At 34.8% G+C, this 19,967-nt stretch overlaps 1 protein-coding gene across 1 annotated transcript in view; it reads right to left on the bottom strand.

The window, feature by feature from the left end:
• METTL15 (methyltransferase 15, mitochondrial 12S rRNA N4-cytidine) overlaps positions 1-19,967 on the bottom strand; it is a 94,702-nt gene that overhangs the window by 46,166 nt on the left and 28,569 nt on the right. Inside the window, exon 4 of the mRNA XM_059826106.1 lies at positions 7,145-7,281. Within this exon, the coding sequence (XP_059682089.1) occupies positions 7,145-7,281 (137 nt within the window). The remainder of the gene's footprint in view (positions 1-7,144; positions 7,282-19,967) is intronic.

Here is a 19,967-nt window from a genome sequence, read left to right as displayed (position 1 = left end):
TTTTGGATCTTAAAGACTGTGGATAAATACACTGTCAACTGAGTAACACACAACAGACACTACTGAAATTCCAGGGGGAAGATCTTAAGATATTTAGACAAACTGTTGCATCAAATGCATTCAATCTTCTCAAGCTTCAGGTTGACAGTTGAAGACTGGTTGTCTGCTCAACCAGTATATTCAGATTTGGCATCTTTTTATGTTACCATCTTCATGGCTTTCTCCTAGCTACATCTTCCCAAGCTTACTTCTAATACTGAGCTACATATTGTTTTAAAGAAACACTTGGATTTCTGCATCATTTCTCTTCCATCTCCTTTTCTAAATAGGTACTGTTTGCCTATCTGGTCTTAAATTATGCTACGTTTTGAGGATGCTTAGGAGGTGTTCATATATCTATGAGTATTTCCACATGAAATGTGCTCTGTTTAAGCCAAATAGATGCATTCTGCTTATATGACTAGACGTACAGAGTGAGTAGATGTAAGGTATTCTCTAGGTTGTGCCCTGTGTTATTTTCCATGGGTGACAATCTCATTAATACTACTGTTTTTCAAGTACCCTATATAGAAAAACATCAACAGAACACAAAACAGAAAGATAAAAAGACTGTACTACACAGAAAATAATGCGCTGCTCAGAGACTAACTTCAATGTGTACCTTTATTCCTTAAGCAAAATTGTATTATGCGCACTCTCAAGGACGGTAACCTTCCCTGTCCATAGAAAGCATCAAGAACAGTTTTGATGCTCACAGGATACTAGGAATTATGTAGCATCTTCCTGTTTTAAACCATTACTCATTACTGATCTCTAGGATTAATTGTAAAAATAGCCTATGAATTAGAAAAATAATTTGTGTTTCTTAGTTATAGGAGTTTCTCAAATGAACTTCTTTCAGAGCCAGTCAACAATGTGTAAATGGACTGCTGTGGCTGAGAATTAACCAACGCTGCCTCTTCACTTAACCGTCTGTGCTGCACACTGTGATAAAAAGTCCATATATACTGCGCATTTCACTTGCCCGCTACGAAATCACATTTAACAGTTTTTTTCAGAAGTATATTAAACCATATTTATGACTTAAACTTTATATTGTGAAGTACTTCATTTCTACTATGCATTTTTACACTACAATTTGGTTTTCCCATCCTTTCGCTGTTGTCTCTCAATTAACATACATACCAAGAGTTGATGGTAAACTCTGGCGACAGTGGTGTGGGCACGCAGGCAACTGCAGTTGCTCAGTGTATATGAGTCGAAATTGGTTTTAGTATACAAATACAGATACAAATTGTTAGAAGGTTTACAAACTATTTATATTCAGAGCAAATAAATTATTCTGCTAAAAGACTGTTAAGAATATGGTCTTGATGAAAAGGCATCAGTAGTTGTTCCCATTATCTCTTGATTTAGCCAGGAAATACCCAACAAAATATTAATGAACTGGTCTTTAGGATAGCACTGCATGTTAGTCACTCCGTTTCAGCTCCCTCACCTAAAATCCCTAATGAAAACAATAAACTTGTCTTTCACAATTCCTTGGCAGAGATGTATTATTGGTAAACCTGAGTATATGACAGCAATAACAATTCAGAGTATAACCACAGGAATGTTAAGTAAATTAAGAAAACAATCCAGTAACATTTTTTTCAGCTAGTTAACACTGTCAGTTATACAAGAACTTGATGCTGAGCGTAAAATACAGAAACACGTACATTGTGAAGAACATTTTAAAAAAAGACTGAACATTGTAGTATGTGCTTGCTATGGAAATGGTTGTAAAAATTACTTTCATGAGTTGATTGTTTTTATACCAAAAAGAAGAGTTCCCCACTTTTCTTTTTTAGTATCATTTACTACTGGATATTGTGTACCTCAAAATGAAGAGAGATTGCCTTTGTAAAGCTTACAAGGAACAGGACTTCCTTTCTCTGCCAAGAAATTTTCCTTTCAATCAGGCAACCTGTTTTCCTCCTTTACTTGAATTTAGCGAATATTTACAGTATGAGGGAAAACCAGCACTTCTTTTTTTAAAAAGTGTGATTGCACATTTCTGGCTTCTTCTACCAGTTTAGTTTCATTTTTGCCATGGTACATCCCAGTGCCACTCACCAGTTTTGGATACAGGGTTTGCGATACTTAACGTTATATTGAGTTCTTGTAGGACCACTGAGAAATTTATCTGTCCCACCAATACTTATGTAATAGAAACACTTTCTGAACTTGAAATTATTAGACCACAGTCTGTATATGGTAAAGATTTTGCAGCCCATACACTGAATTAAAACACAACCATCATGTCTGCAAAGAAAGGAAAATTAAGAAGTACACACACAATTGCAATTCAATTGCAGTTTCAAGTGATGTGATGTTGGTAGTGAAACATCTACAATTATGCTACATCAGAGAAGACAGACACTCAAACTGACAAGGTTTTAAGAAAGCACTAAAGAGCCAAGTTATAAAACACTGTAAAGAGTAAAAAGGGAAAAAAACCTGACTGTTAGAAGTGGACTGTTGCTTGTGTTTTGTATGTCAGGGTGACTTAGAATTGGGCCCAAATTTGAACCAGGAACTCGATGTATTGAAGGATCACATTGTATATATGAAAGCAAGCAAAGGTTCCTAGCCATTCTGAAACCTGCACAGCTGGAACTTCAGCAACAAGATGAAGAATTTTTATTCCTTACGTTTTTATAAGGAAACACATTTGGGTTTGCTACCCAAATAAACCTTTCGGGGAACAAAATAAACTACAGAAGAGCACTATTTTAATATAATGGCATTTAAAGGTCTTTTTAGTGCTCCCAACTGCATTTTTCCATCTCACATTTAAGGGAATTCATTTATCTACGTTGCTGGCATTTGAGAGGCAGCCAGATGTTGACATACATGGAGAATTCTTTAGAAAGAAAAAAGCTATGGGTAACTAATTATCTTGCTTATATACAGTCAAGGCATCATTATAATGAATATGCATTGATTGCATCCTGTTAATTGTATCCTTTGCGCACTACAGTCAAAAGTTAAATATAGCCAATATAAAATACAGCAACACAAGCATCAACATATTATGCACTCAGCTACGATTCACAAGCACTTAAAATAAGCTTATTGCAACTGAAAACAGTAGCTCTGTTTTCCCTAGAACTGAACAAAATACATTGTATTTTCCCCAGAACATACAACACACAGCTGATGGTTCTATCCCACTTTTTCTGTAAACCTAGTGTAACCCTGAAAGCAAAACCCACAAGCACCATCACCTCAAAATTACTTTAGAACTACAATAAAACGGTAGTTCAATTGCATGAGTAATTTTGTACTATTTATCCCTACTTTTGGGGCACAATTTCTTACTCTGCTCAGAGAATTACCAAGAACATACTGTCTCCTCTGCGTAGGCTTTGCGTAGGTTTCTCATACTTAAAAGCTTGCAACGATATTGGTTAATTGCCAGCTTCCAGCCACCTCTCTAACCTCTCCCTTTCAGTGGGCGTGAAAGGGTTTGCTTGTAATATATATTGCTACTGACTGAATTTTATCTTGTTCTCCTGGATTCTCAGCAGCAATTCCCAAGTTAGAGGCTTCCCCAGAAAGCACGTCAAAGGATTCCCACCCACACACTGAATATCTAACAGGCCCTGACCCATTTTCTCCTTATTAAAGCAGCACTACATATTTTTAAAAATAAAAATAATAAACAGAGAGGCTAAATGAATGCGAGAATTGCGGTTGGAACTCTACCCTCTTCAGATTTTAGTTCTGACAAAATCACTACCAAGAAGCAAGCAAAGAGACGCATTTAAAATACAAACATCAAATGCATTTTTCCTCAGTGTTCTCATTCAGTGGCTTATTACTCCAGCTGTCTTTCAGCTAAGTACAAGGAGGACCTCATTTATTAGTTCTGAATATAGAAAAATCCCCTAATTTAGCCATACTTACCTCCTCTTCCAACCATATCTTTAGGCACATTTCTGCAACTTGAGCTTTAATAATCTTGTAACTCAGTGACTTAAGATATAGGATGCTTAAAGAAATGAAGCGTCATAGTGAGTAACAGTTGGAACTATATGATTTTACTAAGATAATTAGCATTACCTAACCAGAATAAGCAATAGCAATGAACGCTGAATATTTAGAATTGAAGTTTTTTATGGTAGGACAGACTCCTGCAAATACTACTGCAAGACTCAAGATCCGTCATGTAGTTGGTACGCTAGAATTTATTGAATAATTAAACAGGTACAATATTCTGTTTTAAGTAGAAACAAAATGGCAACAGAAAATTCAATCGATGTATGGACTCTCAATTTGCCCATTGCATTCACAATTTCAGACATAGCAGGCATCAAATTGTACTGGTTACAGTTGCACAAAAACCTTTTTCCCCCACCTTGTGCCATCACCCCCAAAGGAAGTGAAGCACTTCAGCAAGTCAAATAACCTCTCTCAAAACACTCATGTTAAAATAAAGAGGTGAAAAAACCCCTAGAACAGAAAAACAATGGAGAAGTTTACACTTCTGTGCTGCAGTTCTTCAGCCAGTTACATCTATGGCTGTGCTTCTTACAGAAGGCACAGCCCTACATTTCTCTCAGCTTGCAACTCCATGCTGCCATTGCCATTTTTAAGAAAGCACAACTACTTCCATGGCTCCCTGGTGAACCAGGGAACTATTTTACCTGACAGTAGACCTGACCAGGTGAAGATGTCAGCTGAATGAATTCCCTGACCTTTTGATGCCAACACAGATTTGAATTAAACTGATAAAGTTATGATAAAGGATTTATTTCTAACACCGTGCAGAAAATGGACAATAAAACCCCATAATATTAGATCAACCATCTTTTAAATAATACTGAAAGAAAAAATCCCATTTATGAAGGCTCCATATCTCATAAGTAAATCCTTTATACTTACAACTGATTTGTAAGCAGACCCTAGCTTTACCTGGTATTTATAAATTATATACTTATACCTCCTCCTTCCCCCTTTCAATTCAACAATGCTTTATGCAACTGACTTCTCAGGGAAAGCAGATTAATAATGACCACATATACCACATACGAACATTCTTTTACCTTAATTTTCAACATAAACTATTAGGAAAAAGATACATTTACCTTCTGAAAAAGGACCCACCTATTCTTTCCAACAGGAAAGATGGGAGATGAGGGAAAACACCAAAACGAATAATAATACTGCTCTGTATCTTACAATATATATTCAAGTGGCATGCAGTCATCTTTCAATGATTAAGACTTCCCTAACAACTTAACACTATGTTATTTAAGAATCCACTTCATTCCAATGCTAACTTGCGTCTGTAAAGGTGAACGCTACTATGCCTGGAGTCCAAGTAATCAAGTTTGCATGATTTTACAAACAAAAATAGGAACTAGGAGACCTCCTTTGTTTATAAAGCCATAGTAAGTTACAACAACTGTAATACTATATTGATTAAAGCTCATCTTTTCACAAACAGAAGCAAGCAGAGAATTAACAATGTCCAGTGACAGAACAACATCCAACACCTGTAAAATCTCTTCATCTACCTGGAAATTAAACTTCCTTCACACCCAGGTTTGCATAGGATACTTTCTGGATAAACATATATTGAATCAGAGGACTGTTCATCATTGTCTGGTGTTGTGTGAATGTTTCTGAAAACTTGAATTAGATGTAAGATTAGCTTTATTTTGGACTACATATACTTTTTTTCCTATGACACAAAGAACAGAAGACTTTACAACTCCAATGACATCTGGTGGACTTTGCAGGCTTAATTTAAAAGAAAATGAACTTTCCTTGCCAATATTCTCCACACTATTCTGTCAAAATGAGCATTCTCTGGAGAAATAACAGTTGAGAGAGGAATTCTACAAATTTGTAAATATACACTGCATGCCACTTCAGCCCACAAAGAACTGAAAATTTAGAGAAATATATTTAAGTCATCTTACAGAGCAGGATGACTAGAAACTGAGCTATACTTTCTTGTCACATGCTTACATTTTTCCCACTGGGCCTCTGATAATGGCACTTGAAAAAAGGAATGCACAGTTTAGCCTCTTCTTTTAGGAAAGGTGAGGAACACCTTCTGCATTGCTGCAATACTATCGCTGCCTTAGAACTCCTTTTGATATGGGGAAACATGACTGAACAACCAGGTTTTTCTTTATCTGCCTCTTCCAGTTTTCTCCTTATTGGAAAGATTTGCTTTTCCTCATGTAAAAACTCCTTTGAAATAAATACTGTGAGGTTTTCAACGTGACAATAAGTGTTCTCTCCATCCTACTTTCCCTAAATTTCCTAAACAGTTATTATTTCATATTATTTAACTTAGTATCTACATATTTTTACTTCTTGGTCAAATTTAAACAACAGCACTTTATGAAAAGCTCATATTCAACTCTACATATTGCACACTTTTGCATGAATGTACTCATGCTCTGACTGGGCTGTTTCTTGAATGAAATAAAGGAACAATAACTTTATATAACTAAAAAAACCTAAAAATTTGCATTTAGCAATTGTTCATTTAGGAAATTCAGCACTCTATTTAAAAAGAAAATTGAAGCATGAGCTTTACGCAGAAATAGTAGCTTATTAAATTCAGTAGTTTCTAAAGCCAGAGAAAAAATATTTAGCATACCTAATACCGAATTACAATTTTTTTTTGTTTTAAAAAATTAAAATATTCATAAGCCATATTTAAATCACCTCATTATTTAAAGTATATTATTCCATCCTTTTTTGTGAAATATTTATGACAAAAGTGTATGTTTTTGTATAACTCTGCCATCAGAATCATCTCAAAGCAAGGAGAGCACATGAACCTTTTTTAAATCCATTTTTAAATATGAAATTGGCTACTTGATGCATACCCAAAATTAACAGAGTACAGAATATGCATTTAACTCCAAAAACCTCAGAAGAACTTGCATGCAATTACTCATAAATAATATTTAATTGGATCTCTTATTTAATAGGGTACACACAGCATATAATGCTATTCTACAATAAGCCATTAAAAACTATATATTAAAACTATAAAAATATATTAAATTGTGTATATAGTAACACAGTATAAACCTTATCTCGACCATATTTAAGACAGGAGAAGACAACTTACGGGTATGATTCTGAAAGCTGCTGAGCTATTTTATAAGCGGTGGGGTCCCTGTCTAGTGCATATATTGTAATGTCGTTGGCTTTCTCTAGCAGAGCTGTAGCATGACCTCCGGCTCCAAACGTCATATCAAGGAAACGCTGTTGAGTAAGAAAGACAGCACCATTACCTTAGAATACACAAGTGGTAAACTAAGCGTTGATTTAAAGTTTCTTTTGCTAATCTCTCCCACATGCTGAAGGAAAACATATCATTCAGTATAGTCACAATGCCTTTTTGGAAACACTTGGCGCAGAATTGCGATCGTGTCTTTTTAGCAATTGTGACTCCCCTGCCAGTCCTTCCAGAACAAAAGGACAATCATTTGGTAAAACCAACCGCAGCTTCATACTCTTCCCATTTATTTACATTCTGAGTTTAGAGGAAAGCCACTTATTTGACTTGCTCAATTTGAGGCATACAAAGATATATAGGACATGGGACTATAGGAAGCAATCAGCACCATCTGCTTTGTAAGAATGTGTCTAAAAGGAAGTCTGAAGGATTTGTGCATCAATTGAAAAAATGACACTATCATAGTTTTATACCACAGATCAAAGTGTGATGGCAGCACAGGCACATACATATATAACAACAAACCCATTTCAATTGCTGATGTGACATACTCTATGGGCTTAAGTTACACCTTTTGCTAAACAATGTGTATTTCCTTGCTCCTGAGGAATACTCACTGCCCATGAACATATACCATGTCCATTTTTTCGATACACAAACTAAGACTGGAAGACTTTTAGTAATACCAGGCAGACACAGCCATCCCTCTCCAGTCTTCTGGACTAAAACTGAAGACACATTCAAGGAACTCTGAATGCACTCCAACTAAAACATACATAGGTACAGATTCAGCACAAGTTGAGTAAAATTGGGCATTGAAATTCCTCTAGCAAGTCTCTCAGAACTCAAAGTTCCTGAAAATGAATGGAAATTTCACATTCCTACCATCAAAAATTTCACACAAAAACACCAAAAAAGACTTTCTATCTCATACTTGAGAAGGGTGATGGGGTCATCAAATTCTACACAGAGATAAGGTGACTTCAAAAGGCAGGTTAACTCCCAGCCACATCATGGAGGAGAATGTCTGGAGCAAATGGTTTGCCAGCAAAGACGGGAGACCAAGCAACTGGTGTGCAGCAGGTGCCAACATGAGAAAGGAAGGAAGAAGCAGAAGGGCAGCAGAGATAAGACTCTGGCAAGGTGAACGCTGCTCTCCTGATGGCTCTGCAGTTTCTGTAGGCTCATTCTAGAGAGGTTTCTGTAGTCAGAAACCATTTGACCAACAGGCTGACCAGGAGGCTTTGCTCCTGAGACTTTCCTAAGAAACAGTGACTTGGGACACAGTCAACCACCTTGAACCAAGACAGGTTAAGCTATATGATTCCACTAACAGGAGAAACACAAGAAAATTAGCTAGAACTTAATGCTGGTTTAAGCCTCTTTTTATCTGTAAACCAGCAGTACCAGTGTTGTCAGGCTGAAGGAGGAAAGCGCATGGGGCAGCTTCTAAAAACAGTACTGCTTCGACATCAAGAACTATTTTGTTGACAGAAATAACTGACTTCACTTAGCAATGCAGAGGTTGTAGGATTACAATTCCACTTTGGAAATATTTCCTTTTCAAATTACTGAGAAAGTATCTATAATTCTATTGGGAAAACATACTGGCATTTAGAAAGAGACAGATTTCTTTATTGTTATTTTATGACAGTGTATTTAAACCAAAGTAGAAATGCAACTGAACATCATCTTCTCTAGTTTCTGCACCTCTGAATTCCCTTAACTCTTTCCTCTCAGTTGATTTAACTGACCTCTGTTGATTGGGAGGAAATCAGACTCCATGCAAGCTAAACTAAACTAGAAGAACAGATTCTCCATATCTTTCAATACAAATACCTGGTTTGGTTGTTTGGGGTGTTTTTTTCCCACTTCTCAAATTATTTTTAGATATGCAACAGTTTTTGAAGACCACTTACCAAGCACAATCATATTCAATAAAAATTAATATGAACTAAACTTATTTACAAAAATTATACACTCCAAAGCCAAGCACCATTTAAGGGAAATTTTTTAACTTATCCCTTGAAAGAATTAAGATTCAACCACAAAGTCCCTTTGAATAAAAATGGAAATTCAAAAGCAGTGAAGAACAGATTGAAGAACGACCCAAACATTTTTCCAGATACAGTTTTTAGAAAACAAAGGCTTTTTTAATGGAAATGCCATAATAATAAAACTGAATATTTATGAAACTAATAATCCAACTCTACTGTGGCTAAAAGTAAATGAAAATTATGACCCTTTATGATCTTTAGGTTGTCATGATTTAATTTCTTTGTGTTATATCATCATGCTTCCTAAGCCTATGCTCTAGAAGCAGAACTTCCCTACAATATTTTACAAAGTTCGTGAAGGGAAAAAAATTTTGTTGGCTCATCTTCCAATATTATAATGCACCATTCATACGAAGAAATAGAGAACTGACACAGAATATTATTTTTTGTAAGCAGCATGTGTAAGACAAAGTAACGTTACAGAGGATATAATATCCATACTATATAAATGCTCCCACAATCTATTTAAGCATTCTGATTTATCTTCTGCCATAACAAAAACAAAAGTATATCCACTGAAACCAATCCGATAAGCACAAAACTGAAACAGCCAGAAAAGTATGGGTATTATTTAAAACACAACTAGCCATAAGAATTTAGCTAGGTTTTGAAAATACTTGCATACATTAAAAACCCCAAGCTACTGAAAACAATTACTTTCTCTATAAGCTCTCACATTATCACTGTTGATCAGATTCAGAGAACCTCTCTTATGATAGAGGGTCCATTTAACATGGGGATTTTTTGCACTGTACTATTACTTGCACTATCCTTGTAAAAATCCAATCCTGGCTATTGACTTGGATATTATACTAATCAGCAAAATCTGTATTACCTCTTTTAAATGAAAATTAATATAAAAGTGTAATTATTAATTCTGCATTTAGCTTAGAGAATTGCAAAAATGAACATGAATTCTAGAAAATATACAAATCCTCTTAAATTACAATTTCTAAGAGGTATCTGACATTCTTCGATTTCCACTCATTTCCATTTAATCCTTACCAGAAGTAATGTACATAAGCAATATACAGGTCTTTCACTTTTATCTTCTATTTCTGTAGAAAAACCCCTTTAGAAAAATGTGAAGGAACAATAAAAAATTAAAACCACTTTTTTGTTTCTTGCACAGGATTAACCCACTCAGGAATGCACTCAAACGTGGTCAAAACAGTCTCAAGTGTCATTTAGGATTGCACTTATTCTGCAGCAACTCAAAATACTCAAAACCAATTTAAATTCCATCATAATTCCTCTTGAAAATACCAGGTTTAATCAACATGAGTAACATCTTCAGGATTGTGTTTCGTTTTAAAAAAAGAACAAATAAATGCTCTTATTTGATATCATAGTTAGAAATCTAGCACTAACATTTTTTAAAACCTCAACGTTGCCTTTCCTGAAACAGACTTACAACTTCGGCAGGAAGAGTCAAGGAAGCCATAGGAGCTACTTAGTTTAAAACAAAAACCAATAATTTTATTCTGCTTAAATTCACTAGTAATGTGAAGTTCCAGAAAATATTCTTTCTTCACCAATGGGTTTAGCAATTTGCTTATTTGTTGTATATCTGTTCTTTTTCCAAACACCTCATTCTTCTTTGGTAATCTCTAGAACGTATTACACACATTTGATCCTTTCTGCCTTTCTCTCACAAACACTTCCATACGATGGAGAAGGTCCTCTGTTTCATCAAGTTTGAATAGCAGAAAGTGAAAAGATTAGTTAGGGACTTTTTTGGCCAAGCATATAGCCAGACAATTTTGCTAGTTAAGCAGTATTTAATACTGGTTTGGGTTTTTTCCCCCCAAATGAATTTTTGAAGATCTTGTGGTTCATTCAAGAATATCTGTATTTGTTATTCTGCTTAACAGTCTCACCTTTCCTCACACACAACTGCCTCTGCTTTCACTAATTTCAAATTTGATAAGCTTTAATCTTGATAAACCCCTTATACGTGCTGAGTAATGAACCATACAGAAGATCTTATAAATAAATGGCAAATTAATACTAGCAGTGCAAAGGAGAGAAGAGAAAGGATAAGGATCGTTGTACCATGACATAGTGACAAGTTCTCAAAATTGTGACAGCACCTAAAAGCTTTAGTCAAGAATTCATGCAAGCGTTCCTTGTGAATAAACATATGCTCACCGAATTATATTGCCTTTTCTGAAAAAAACCCAACACAAACCAACCAAACCTTTAAGCAACAGTAGACAATGCTAACATGATGTTTAAATTGGGAGCACTACATAAAAGAGGATACAGCTCTGATTCAAGCAGAAGTGAGTGAAGGACTGAACACACAGTGCTGGATAAAATACTGCATCACCAGCATTAATGGAATAAGCTAAAGCATTTCTGGCATCCTAGTAAACCTAATTAAGGCTACATTAATTACATTTTGGCATAACGTTTTAAGGTAAAAAAGACCTTCCATGGATATTCTTACCTATGCCTAGACTAGCAAGCAAGAACTCATACAGATGCCTCATAATCTAGCTGTTCCTCTCAAAAGCAACATTTTATATCTAGAACCTTAAAAAAAATTCACCTTATCAAATAAAAAAATTTTATTATTAACACAACTATTTTGGAGCCTTGATCAGAATCAAAATTAATCACTATACTGCTTCATAACACGCTTTTTATATATTCCATTAAACGTTCATGCCTGAAATAAAAGAAAGATGCTTCATTTTTTCTTCCTCTTTCTCTCTTGCCTAGTAGTTTTTAATCAAATAAAATTAAATGACATTTTATCCTTCTGGTCCTATAAATACCAGAAAAGATTATTACATGAATTCCTCCTGCAGTGACTCACCGTTCAATTGTTAAGTTACGATAGCCCCATCAGAGTTGCCCTCGGGAATCTTATAATCAGTTTGTGACTGTAGGTTTTGGAAACCATTTGGTTCTTTCATGACACACAGATAGCAACAAACAAAAACTTTATAGCCTTTATTTTACAACTAGCTCTAAGATAGTTAGAGATACAAAAGAGTTGATCTTCATTTTTGTATACAAGACTTTCCACTGACAAGCTATCTCCTAATAAATACCTTTTAAGCACTTCATTTTACTACGACTGAAGTAATCTATAATTCCGCTTATTATTATGTTCCGCATCTAATAAAGTTTACTCCAAAATACCTGACACCCTTTGCAATTATTTTTCCTTTACTGTGTAATAAAAATGAGATTGCAGAGCTGATACAAAATTGAAACTCAAACATGACATACATAAATTGAAGCTACACGAGACTTTTTTAAAAAATATGTAAAATACAAGTTTTCTCAATTGTTCCAGTAATTTCTAGTCTCTGCTTTCTTTGTTTTTTTAAAAGCAAGAACTTCCTCATTTTCAGAAAGTCATTTGCTCCTTTAGATGTACAACTTTACTTTCCACTACTAACTTTAACTCTGTCAAGCACTTCGTGGCAATCAGCTGATCTTTCACAAAATGTTTTTTTTCTCTTGCAACCCTGACACAGTCTCAAAAAGGACTTTGACAAGTTGTACTAAAGATCCAAGACATCTTGAGTTGGAATATAGTACATGAAGTACTATGCCAAACAGTCTATCCTGGGTATCAGCTCTTCATGAGCTCTCTTCTCTCTTTGCCATCGTTGACCACACGACAGACTTCTGCTGTTTACCTTTTGGTCTAGACAAACTTGGGTCTCACCTTGTTCACACTTATAGAATACCAAAAGATCATTATTATGCTGATTAACTAGTACAGATAAGGCATTCTCCACTGCTCTTTCCGACAGAGAACAGGAATTTCTTCTAAAAAACGGAAAGCCTTTTGTCCCCCAAAAAATGACCCTGCGTTGCGTAATTATTTTTTTCTTTAACCCCCAGCCCTGTTTATCCACTTTTTTCTACTAAAAAAATGAAATTATCTACCCTCTGTGACCATCCTCTCTGCCTTCAGCAAGTGTTATCACCTGAACCATCTTAACACCAAGCACACTGATTAAAAAAAATAAAATAAAATAAAATCAATCTCAAATCAACCTTGCTGGGAAAACGCAGTTCCTCCAGCCCTCTGTTTCATACTTCCTTCCGAAGACTTAAACACACTCACAGAAGGGACAACCATACAATTATTCCCCTCTGATGCTCCTGTGTCATAATGTTGACTTTTTTCCCTTCTTGTCTGAAGACATTTTTCTTTAAGTGGCAGTCATTCAAGTATAGCAGGATAATGTACTGAACAGAACATTTTGCAGTACCCTTCAGAGCAGATTTATTGGGAGTATCCTCCTCAGAAACTAAATGCTCATAAGGCCCATCAAACAGCATGAGCAAATCACTTGGAATATAATGAAGACAGCTATCATGTCAGTCAAACAGAATGGTAGGCCACTCATGGAAAGACAAACTGATATAAGATATATGACAATGCATAACCTCTAATGTAGAAGTAACTCACCTTTGCCATTTGCAACATACGTATCTAAAATGGTTCAGCTGTAGTTTTAAGAGGAAAATGTTACTCACTAGCAATCCAAAAGAAGGGAAAAGAATCCTACTTAATTAGTCACCTCTTTTAGCTAATAGGAGGGACGAACTTCCTGATGCACAAAAAAGCAAGTCAAGAGTGGTGCCGTTTTCAGAAAACAATATGAATGCAAAGTTTAAAATATGAGCAGAAGAAAAATTAACTTGGAAAAAATACTTTGCTAGTACTGTATCGATATTATATATGAATATAATATTTTAACAGCGATAGGTGCCTGCTGGAGGCCTTTCCACCCAGAAGTGGGCTTCACAAACAATAAACAAGAATCACAGAACTTTTCTGTGGGAGGTAGAGAAAGGAAATATATCCAGAATCCCTGCTGCCACAGCTGAGAACACAGTCCGAGTCCCAACAGTCCCTCACCCTCTATGTTCTATCTTCCAGAAGAAAAATCAGGAGTTAGAAAGAATAACAATTACAAAATTGGTATCTTTTCAGTGCTTGCATAACATACTTGTTTTGAAAGTAAATGGCACTCTTTCTACTTTTTACAGGCTTGAAACAAAAAATACCAGAATACTGATTTATTTGAAACAAACTTTGCAAAGAAAAAGGGAAGAACAGTTATCCAGCATCCAAGCTATGCTACCTAACTTTTCAGCTCATTAGGAGAAAAGAAAATGCTTGGTATCCACTGCTTAAAGAAAGAAAAATACAATGGAGAAAGACTCTTTCTTGTAATTGAGACATCAAACATCAAAATAACAATAATTTTTCTTGACATATTTTTATACTGGATATTCTAACAAAATAAGTACACAAAAAAAATGGTTACGTGATGAGAACAATGACATATTTGTACAATACTAAAGCCACCATCCACTAGTGTATTCCAAGCAAATCATGACTAGGTCACAGCGCTTCTCTTTGCTTTCACCAATGCAAGCCAACATTTGTAACAATAATACAGTTTCCATATTTGAAATGAGTGCTAGTGTTTTCTTGTAAATGCAAAGAAGGTCAAACTACTAGTACGCTTGTATTTTGAACTGAGATGCTTGTTAAGGCTAACGATAAATATTTATTACTGTATTGCCAGGCACTGTCAGTAGGTATCGAAGTACTTACTCTTATTTTATTTGTATCTATTCAATCGCTTTGAGGGAAAAAAAAAATATCCCAGGAACAGAGAAGTAATATCATAAACAAAATAATCAACACATTGCAAGACATTTTTTGCCTCTTCATTCTCCTGGTGTTTCTATGATGAGTCATGTTCTCTAAACTTGTTGTCTGAATTTCCTTGTTATTCACAACAGAAATTATTCATTGTCACAACACAACTTGTTTTCCACTCTGCTTTATTTTTCAAATATCAACTCTAAGTGTATTAAAGTATAAATATATCTGACCTCTTGTTCAAACATCTTGAATTTGCCACAGCTTACCATTTTAATACACTGAACTATTTAATATACACATAAGGAGAATAACAAACTGAGTTGAAGTGGGGAGCAGTGACAAGGAATTCTACAGGAATCTTTTTCTAGCGGTGGTTTTTTCTTAAGGAATAGCTGATGTGCTGTATGCTTTTATTACCGCATTTTTCACAACTAATCACTGCAAAGTTATGAATTAATATAGACTATTGTTTGGGCACATATTTTAAGGTCCACAATAGAAAAGGCATAGTCTCTTCTCAGTTCCTTAGTCTCTTCCTTCCCTTCTGCAAAGCTCAAAATCCACCAACTAAAAATTGAAAATTAATGCTCAGTCCTGGCCTTTGTTCATACCAACCTCACTGAACCTATAGTTTCAATAAACACAGACAGAAAATTAATCAGAAGTAAAAATCTAAAAAGTGATGCTAAGAGAAAGGAAAAACGTATCCAAACTTTAACATATTTCCTTCCAAGCTTCTAAAAGTACGGATTCTGTTAAACCACAACACAAAACAGAACTTACTCATACTATGGAAGAGGATGCTGATCCAAAGAGACTTCAAATCCTATTCCAGCAAACAGGCTGGACTGAGAACACCCAAGCTCCTAAATGGGCTTCTGATAGGAGCTAGTGGCCAACACTGCTTTAAGAAGGCAACTTCCCCAAACCACAGCTCACTCCACATCCACTCTCTACGCAGAACTACAACAAATGTTAAGATTGGGATGCACGGAAAATGAATGGGAGCCTCTGGGTGCTAATATATCAGTTCTAAACCCCAGAGACTATCAATACGAATACAGCTACTTCATGCATAAATACACATACAAATTTCTAATAGCAGGAAGACCTACCATCTGACAAATTACAGTGTTTAATGAAACAACTTAAAAATATTAATCTTAGAACTGTTCTGATTTGCAGTCTCCTTCTTCCCAGCTAGTAACTGATGCGAACAAATAAATATGGTTCATCCTATTGCAACTCATTTCCTGAATTTCAGCAAAAGACCAATTACAACTTCAGTGTATGAACAAGTACTTTTCATCCCAAAATACATCTGGTCAATAGGACAGAAGATGGGAGAAAAGGTTCTGTTGCTTTGCAATCTATAATACTTACCAGAATTAAGTTACAAACATTTCATTCAGGCCTTTTTAACAGCTATTCTGACATTCTTTGGGATACAATAAAAAAGTATCAGCGCTTGAATACTGTTGAGGTTTTTCTTCAATTCCCCTTTCATTTTTACTTCCTCAAAATGCCTTACAATATCAGATTTCCATGCACCTTAGAAAATCGGGAACTTAGGGGCATATTCAGAGTGCCTTAATTCTAAGATAACTCTCCAAGTGGATCGAGAAACAAAAATGTCTTCAGAAAATACCAAAAAAAATCTGTCCTAACTGAAATAAACTTTCCATGTTGCACACTGGAGCAATATACTACACGATAATTTTAGGAACAGAAAAATATTATGATTTTCTTTTCTGGTACTCTTTTTAATGTACAGGAGAAATATATATGAAGTTCAGAGGGCCTCTGCAGATTACCTTTCTTTGAAACAGGTAAATGTGTACCAATGAACAGTAAAAAAATGCCATTCAATAATTTCATATAATACATCGTAATGATAAAACTAGCTTTCTAAGCCAACAGAGAATAATTATACCAATCCATTTTGTCCAAATTAATTTACAATCATATCCAAAAACTGAAGTTAATGTTCGTGAAACAAAAGCGTTAAACTGTGTACATATATGCATTCTACACTGTACAATGAAAATCCATTCAGATAGCAGAAGCTGGACAACCATGTACCATGGAGCTCTAAAAGTTAGTTTGCCCCAGTGCCTTAACATGGCAAGCAGTTAGTTCCATACAAACCAGTTAAGCTATTTCTGGGACCGATGTGATTTAAAATATTCCCACGCTACCAAAACCACATACTTGTTACAGAATGTGACTTTTAATCAACAGAAAAGATAATTATTCTAAGATGACATTATGCTCTAATTCAAATGTTTTCATAAGAAACTGAATGAATGGAAAAAAACCCTGTTCTGTGCAGCAAATAATTTTAGAAGAAAGCAAAAAGTGTCGGGGCTTTTTTTTTTTTTCATACCAGTATCTGATCCATACCTCATTCACTACTGAAATTGTTCACCCACAGAAGGACATAAACAGTACATTTCCCTTACCCTCTTTCTCCATGTCACCTCCTAAGCATGCACAAATCAAGCCTACTATAAAGACTTCCACAAACTGTTGATTTTGATCAAATTTTGGCAGTACAGATTATCCCACACAGCTCTCAAAAAATGATCATGTTAAAAATACTGTTTTGATAAGCTGAATACAGTAATAGAAAACGCAAGCTAACCAGATTTTTCTATTCTTCTGGTGTTTTTTTTTTACCTTACAGACAAAAAACGCACATTTCTCCTAAACGTTTATCACGTATTCAACATTCGCACTTCTTGCAGCACTTGCCTTTAATCCACTTCATCTTTTCCCATGTGGACTGTGACCTTTCTCAAAGAAATTTTAAGATTAGTTTTTGCAAAGTACAGCAAAACTTCTAACATAAGCCTCAAAGATGTTATTTGATGTACATGCAGGAAGTCTTTGTTCTGCAGCTCATCACTTTTGAAGCCAGATGTCAACATCTGTTGGACTAGTTTTGACGGTTCATGTTTATGACCAAATCTAATAGAAAATAAAAACAAAATTCAGGACTGTCCTTTCTTAATACACGTTCTGAACAACACAGTCCAGAAAGTGATAATAACTAGCAGGAAGCTAAACTTCAATTTTGTAATAATTTAAAAGGCACTATTAAGGTATAACTTTGTCAGAGACAAAAAGGAAGTACTTTCAAATCTCTTTACATAGAGTTTATTTCAGGTATTATTTTGCATTTTAAGTTATTCTTACAATTATTTCTGAACAAATTATCATTGTCATTGTGTGCAGCAAATAAAAGAATATAGTTCAAAAGGAACTTTTAACTATTTCCCTTAGGTCACTGTAAACATATATATGTAAGAATAAAAATGAAGAGCATTTCTTTAAAAACTCACCTAAATTGACATTTACAAACAAAAAACCAAACCTATTAATTGCAGTGCCAATGCAAAGTCACACACGGGTAAAGTCACCAGCTCAGTTACACAGAACAATCCAAAATGTCGGTGTTGACTTTGGAACATCTTATTATGGTAACAAACAATCTATTTAAAAGAGACTAATGGAAGTAGGATCACTTTTCGTCTGAAAGACATATGGAGTCTTTTTCCTGTCAACTGAAGTTCATGGCTGGACTCAATTTACAACTCTGATCGGACTAACATGCTTAAAAAAATCTACAGTGTGTAGAAATCTCACAAATGTTCTCCTATCAGTACATAATTATGTAACTTTGTAACAATATAAATAATAATTATTAATAACAGTCCTTCTGCTAATTGTACCATTATATGAAAATAAGTTAATGTAAATATATGCCCATTTTAGTTTTGAGTATACCACAGTAATAAATAAAAAACACCACCAAAAAAACCCAAACAAACAAGAAAAAACCCAAACTAAAATCCATGGCATTCTCCAGAAGAAAAAAATCTCCTTGAAAAATATTGTGTCTTTATTGTTCACCTTTGGCTGAAGTGTAAATACAAGATCATATATTGTACACAGCTACCAATTCAACTACATTATGAATGACAGTTGTTGTTAAGAAGAGTAACTTACCTTCAGCACCAAAAAATCTATTAATCCAAACTCTTTAAATAGTTCTCTCTTAGTAGTATTATTTCATATAATATTCCCCACTGATTAAGTAATGGCTATTTCAAAAAAAGTTATGTTTTCAAACACATCTCAAATATATTATTCTTCTATAAGAGGAAGTCAAAAGACAGTGATCTGAGAATAATCTTATTCGTTTTTAAACATGATTCATGCAATAACATTTTTTCCAATAACCAACTCAGCAAGTTTTCTTCTCTCCTTCTCTGAGCTAGTCCTTAATTTCATTCTTTGTAACTCGTAGATGAACATACTAAAAGTAGGTCTCTGAAACTCACCAATCCAAAGGTGAAAGTTTTATTTATATATGCAGAAACCCTAAGCAACATGGTATTTGTGATCTCATAGGAAATATTAGCCCCCAAACATGACGAAGTACTACGTTTTCCATGAAGTATATGACAAAAGTTGCATTTCATAAGAAAGGTTTAAGAAAAAAAACACCAACCATAATATCTCATATACTCACTCCCCAGACAAATCCATACCACTACAAGTGTTGGATAAAACTGCAAACATGTGATGCACATTTAAACACTCTGAACAATGTTATCACAGTATGAATTTAGAAAAGACCACGATGTTTGTCCTAGCACCTTGGTCCTTTCATTTTTCATTTCCAATTATTTCAATTCTGCAAAATCGAAGTGCTTTGGGGTGTTTTTATTTTTTAACACACACACACACTCACTCTCCATGGAATTGGGCAGAAGGAAATCAAGGAGCATAACAGAATTCTGTGCTTTAGGATACTGAAGCTCAGCTGACTTGCAAATGAAACCTATTATACACTCTGTAGCTATTTCTCTTCACTTTTTTAAAAATAAAAATGTTTGTAAAGCGAAATCAGGCTATTCATATTTGTTACTCAACAGGCTTAATGCACAACATTGTCCTCCAGCTCCATTGTGCTATTTGTCTTTTGTTTCAAACA

This window comes from Gavia stellata, chromosome 17 (genome assembly GCF_030936135.1).
Source record: "Gavia stellata isolate bGavSte3 chromosome 17, bGavSte3.hap2, whole genome shotgun sequence".
Taxonomy (NCBI): domain Eukaryota; kingdom Metazoa; phylum Chordata; class Aves; order Gaviiformes; family Gaviidae; genus Gavia; species Gavia stellata.
This window is presented reverse-complemented; position numbering and strand designations above follow the sequence as displayed.